This window comes from Trypanosoma grayi, assembly GCF_000691245.1.
Source record: "Trypanosoma grayi strain ANR4 Tgr_1642_V1, whole genome shotgun sequence".
NCBI lineage: Eukaryota > Euglenozoa > Kinetoplastea > Trypanosomatida > Trypanosomatidae > Trypanosoma > Trypanosoma grayi.
The window spans coordinates 1-2547 of NW_008827260.1; the positions used below are offsets into that span (position 1 = coordinate 1).

Below are 2547 nucleotides of genomic sequence, written 5' to 3' on the forward strand. Positions count from 1 at the left end.
CTTTGTGCACTCCAAAGTATAGGTCGGCATTGGATGGTGTGATACGGGTCAACGCCGCTTCAACCGCCTTCAGACGACCATTATATTTAATTTCACTACAAAAAATGTGACGGGGAATCGGTCCCACATTGCTTATACGCTTTTCCACAACCTTCCACTCTTTCTCCTGCTCCTCCTCTGGCTTATCGCGGTGTATCCACAGACTCATCGCCTTCAGTTCACTCATGCTAGGGCAATCTATTATGACACGCAGGGCTTCCCGCTGCTTCTCCCATCCTTTGAAGTTCACCTCGTTCGGGGAAGTCACAACAACCATACCCCATCCTTTTGGAGGTAGATCCACTGACGGTTCACTTCCTTGTTTTGCCACATCATAGATTATGTATCCCCTCACAGTATGAGAGAGACGTAACACAGCACGCCTTCCCTCTTCGAGGTTATCGTAGTACTCCACGCGTCCTTGTCCCTCACCTCTAGTCTTGTCAAAGATATACACGTAATCTGCAATGAAGTATGCAACAAAAGGAAGTCGTTCCTTGTCATAGTGCAACAGTTGGTAGAGGAGATACGAGCCAGCTCCCATTGACTTCCCTATACCAGGTGTCCCAATCAAAAGACGCTTTTCCGGCCCCGCAACATCTCCACCACGACACGCAAACCATTCGTCTACATCACGCTTAACGATGCGCCAAATACGTTCCGTCTCGCGGCCGATGTGGCAGTGGCACCTGGCTTCTGCCATTAACCACGTGTACGGCCACCCTTTTTCAGAATGGAGTACCATTAACTCAACACATAGCTCCTGCGGATCCGCCACCCCCTCTGCGCTGGTGCTCTCTTTGTTCTTCCCCTTGCTTGCACCACCAGGAAGAAGATGGCCCACCTCTTCGTCTGTCCACTCCCTCGACGGCTTGCCTTTCCTCACCTCCATTCCGACTCCTTCACTGTCACCAGGGACTTTCACCACATGGCTCCATGTAGCATTCAACACAGACTCGTAGACCCCCATCATCACTTCACCATTCAATAACGGTGATTTATTCTTCGCAATGCTGAGGGCTGCATTTAACAGTCCTCTCACGAAAGGGATAACTTGTTCCTTTTTATCATACACGTCCCACTGCTGGAGAGAATACACACCTTTGTTTTGCAGTTGCATTTCCTCTACTATTGCCTTGAATGTCAACATCGCAAGTATGTCGGTAACCAGCCTCTCGTCTTTTATATATCTGTTGGGTCTGACGGCAAACGCTTCCATACTGACATCCTCATTCACTTCCTCTACACCTCTACCACCAAGATGCCCACGAAGAAAGTCATTCAGCTTCATATTCACTTGGGGAAGATTTCCTTGTAGCAGAACTTCCTCCACTGTGCTGTCGAGGGTCCATTTCACCGATTTGGTAGCAGCCGCGTCGCTCNCATCGCAAGTATGTCGGTAACCAGCTCCTCGTCTTTTATATATCTGTTTGGTCTGTTGGCAAACGCTTCTATACTGACATTCCACTTCACTTTATCCGCACCCATGCCATCAAGGTATTCGGTAAGAAAGTCTTTCAGCTTCATATTCACTTGGGGAAGATTTCCTTGTAGCAGAACTTCCTCCACTGTGCTGTCGAGGGTCCATTTCACCGATTTGGTAGCAGCCGCGTCGCTCAGAGCTTTATCGCCTGTAATGCCGCCAGTCACAATACGCGGGGCCATCGCAACAAGGGTGGGCTTGAACACACCACCCAATGTGAAATGTACGGGCAGATGTACCGTCCCCCAATTATGGTATTGTTTTTCTTTCTGTCTGCGCATCTCTGTGCTTGATACGCATGTAGGCCGCACCTCATTGCCCAATAACGCGACCGCCCTCAGTGGTGCCAACAGTGACCTGTACCCTCTTTTCATTTGTGTGTGTGTTACTGATGCCACTGCGCTTGTGCTTTTCTTATTGGCTCTCTTTATTTGAAAAGGGGGGAGAAGAAACACGGAAGTGAGTTGACCGTATTGAGTTTCAGGCATTCATACAAGAGCCCCCCCCTCACACAGACACAGCACTGACAGAACAAGTCGCGGCACGTGCCTCGGCCCACACCAGTGAGAAGAGAGGCGCACTTCACAACACGCGGCCGCACACCGCACCATCCAGCCACACACCCACTCACACTCTTTACTGTCCTGCATACACGCACAAATGTCAAGCATGTGCCACCTTCACTTTCATTCATCCGCCACTCTCACACAAGACCGTGTCAACACTCTGGCCTGCCATAACGGTTGCCTTCACGACCGCCTTGTCCAACCAAACCCGTTGCCACACACACACACGCCTGCAAATTCCATCGACACGGACGAAAACTGACCGCGACACCACAGTGTGTGTGCCTCCCGTTCTCCATTGAAGCTACAGCAAACACACCACGAATAGTCATTGTCACTCCTCAGATTCCACGCCCCGAAGCAGCAGCGCAGAGATGCTCACTGCAGACGCGGTTGTCCAAGCAACGAGCCCTGCGACACGAGTGACACTGTGGAGCGTCAAGCGTTGAGGAAATGGCT

The 2547-nt window shown here is 50.7% G+C and overlaps 2 protein-coding genes across 2 annotated transcripts; both read right to left on the reverse strand.

Moving 5' to 3' along the window:
* DQ04_16421000 (retrotransposon hot spot (RHS) protein) lies at nucleotides 1–1330 on the reverse strand (the record flags this gene model as incomplete). The annotated part of the gene is made up of 1 exon (XM_009317463.1): nucleotides 1–1330. A coding segment is annotated over one exon (1330 nt), but the record flags the coding sequence as incomplete, so codon positions are not given.
* Nucleotides 1331–1392: 62 nt separating this feature from the next.
* Nucleotides 1393–1704, reverse strand: DQ04_16421010 (retrotransposon hot spot (RHS) protein; the record flags this gene model as incomplete). Its single annotated transcript, XM_009317464.1, has 1 exon — nucleotides 1393–1704. One exon carries the CDS (start codon nucleotides 1702–1704, stop codon nucleotides 1393–1395), a length of 312 nt encoding a protein of 103 aa, XP_009315739.1.
* Nucleotides 1705–2547: the final 843 nt, after the last annotated feature.